General features: G+C 60.6%; 1 protein-coding gene across 1 annotated transcript in view; it reads right to left on the bottom strand.

Annotated features, from left to right (window-relative positions):
* The window catches only part of tfr2 (transferrin receptor 2), a gene marked incomplete at both ends in the record, with an annotated part of 18,877 nt that overhangs the window by 152 nt on the left and 16,225 nt on the right, over positions 1 to 2,500 (bottom strand). The window contains one exon of the mRNA XM_080521870.1: positions 1 to 91. This exon is cut by the window's left edge and continues 152 nt beyond it. Within this exon, the coding sequence (XP_080377996.1) occupies positions 1 to 91 (91 nt within the window). The remainder of the gene's footprint in view (positions 92 to 2,500) is intronic.

Raw genomic sequence — 2,500 nt, 5'->3', positions numbered from 1 at the left:
CGCTCAGAGTGTGGTCGCCGCGGCCCTGGATCACATGACGGAACGGCGTCTCCACCGCCGACACGTACTGAGACAGGAAGTAGTACTCCACCTGGGGGCGCACAACCACAGGAAGTAGTACTCCACCTGACCATGTGGGTGGTGCTGGGGGGGGTACCTTCATGATGCGGGTGTTGTAGAAGCGGGTGGTGCTGGGGGGGTACCTTCATGATGCGGGTGTTGTAGAAGCGGGTGGTGCTGGGGGGGTACCTTCATGATGCGGGTGTTGTAGAAGCGGGTGGTGCTGGGGGAGGTACCTTCATGATGCGGGTGTTGTAGAAGCGGGTGGTGCTGGGGGGTGTACCTTCATGATGCGGGTGTTGTAGAAGCGGGTGGTGCTGGGGGGGGTACCTTCATGATGCGGGTGTTGTAGAAGCGGGTGGTGCTGGGGGGGTACCTTCATGATGCGGGTGTTGTAGAAGCGGGTGGTGCTGGGGGAGGTACCTTCATGATGCGGGTGTTGTAGAAGCGGGTGGTGCTGGGGGGTGTACCTTCATGATGCGGGTGTTGTAGAAGCGGGTGGTGCTGGGGGGGTACCTTCATGATGCGGGTGTTGTAGAAGCAGGTGGTGCTGGGGGGGGTACCTTCATGATGCGGGTGTTGTAGAAGCGGGTGGTGCTGGGGGGGTACCTTCATGATGCGGGTGTTGTAGAAGCGGGTGGTGCTGGGGGGGTACCTTCATGATGCGGGTGTTGTAGAAGCGGGTGGTGCTGGGGGAGGTACCTTCATGATGCGGGTGTTGTAGAAGCGGGTGGTGCTGGGGGGTGTACCTTCATGATGCGGGTGTTGTAGAAGCGGGTGGTGCTGGGGGGGGTACCTTCATGATGCGGGTGTTGTAGAAGCGGGTGGTGCTGGGGGGGTACCTTCATGATGCGGGTGTTGTAGAAGCGGGTGGTGCTGGGGGAGGTACCTTCATGATGCGGGTGTTGTAGAAGCGGGTGGTGCTGGGGGGTGTACCTTCATGATGCGGGTGTTGTAGAAGCGGGTGGTGCTGGGGGGGTACCTTCATGATGCGGGTGTTGTAGAAGCAGGTGGTGCTGGGGGGGGTACCTTCATGATGCGGGTGTTGTAGAAGCGGGTGGTGCTGGGGGGGTACCTTCATGATGCGGGTGTTGTAGAAGCGGGTGGTGCTGGGGGGGTACCTTCATGATGCGGGTGTTGTAGAAGCGGGTGGTGCTGGGGGGGTACCTTCATGATGCGGGTGTTGTAGAAGCGGGTGGTGCTGGGGGGGTACCTTCATGATGCGGGTGTTGTAGAAGCGGGTGGTGCTGGGGGGGTACCTTCATGATGTGGGTGTTGTAGAAGCGGGTGGTGCTGGGGGGGTACCTTCATGATGCGGGTGTTGTAGAAGCGGGTGGTGCTGGGGGGGGTACCTTCATGATGCGGGTGTTGTAGAAGCGGGTGGTGCTGGGGGGGTACCTTCATGATGCGGGCGTTGTAGAAGCGGGTGGTGCTGGGGGAGGTACCTTCATGATGCGGGTGTTGTAGAAGCGGGTGGTGCTGGGGGGTGTACCTTCATGATGCGGGTGTTGTAGAAGCGGGTGGTGCTGGGGGTGTACCTTCATGATGCGGGTGTTGTAGAAGCGGGTGGTGCTGGGGGGTGTACCTTCATGATGCGGGTGTTGTAGAAGCGGGTGGTGCTGGGGGGGTACCTTCATGATGCGGGTGTTGTAGAAGCGGGTGGTGCTGGGGGGGGTACCTTCATGATGCGGGTGTTGTAGAAGCGAGTGGTGCTGGGGGGGGTACCTTCATGATGCGGGTGTTGTAGAAGCGGGTGGTGCTGGGGGGGGTACCTTCATGATGCGGGTGTTGTAGAAGCGGGTGGTGCTGGGGGGGGTACCTTCATGATGCGGGTGTTGTAGAAGCGAGTGGTGCTGGGGGGGTACCTTCATGATGCGGGTGTTGTAGAAGCGAGTGGTGCTGGGGGGGTACCTTCATGATGCGGGTGTTGTAGAAGCGGGTGGTGCTGGGGGTGTACCTTCATGATGCGGGTGTTGTAGAAGCGGGTGGTGCTGGGGGGGGTACCTTCATGATGCGGGTGTTGTAGAAGCGGGTGGTGCTGGGGGGGGTACCTTCATGATGCGGGTGTTGTAGAAGCGGGTGGTGCTGGGGGGGGTACCTTCATGATGCGGGTGTTGTAGAAGCGGGTGGTGCTGGGGGGGTACCTTCATGATGCGGGTGTTGTAGAAGCGGGTGGTGCTGGGGGGGGTACCTTCATGATGCAGGTGTTGTAGAAGCGGGTGGTGCTGGGGGGGGTACCTTCATGATGCGGGTGTTGTAGAAGCGGGTGGTGCTGGGGGGGGTACCTTCATGATGCGGGTGTTGTAGAAGTGGGTGGTGCTGGGGGGGGTACCTTCATGATGCGGGTGTTGTAGAAGCGGGTGGTGCTGGGGGGGGTACCTTCATGATGCGGGTGTTGTAGAAGCGGGTGGTGCTGGGGGGGGTACCTTCATGATGCGGG

This window comes from Blennius ocellaris, assembly GCF_963422515.1.
Source record: "Blennius ocellaris genome assembly, contig: SCAFFOLD_145, whole genome shotgun sequence".
Taxonomy (NCBI): domain Eukaryota; kingdom Metazoa; phylum Chordata; class Actinopteri; order Blenniiformes; family Blenniidae; genus Blennius; species Blennius ocellaris.
The sequence above is the reverse complement of the archived record's forward strand: the minus strand, read 5'-3'. Positions and strand labels throughout refer to the sequence as shown.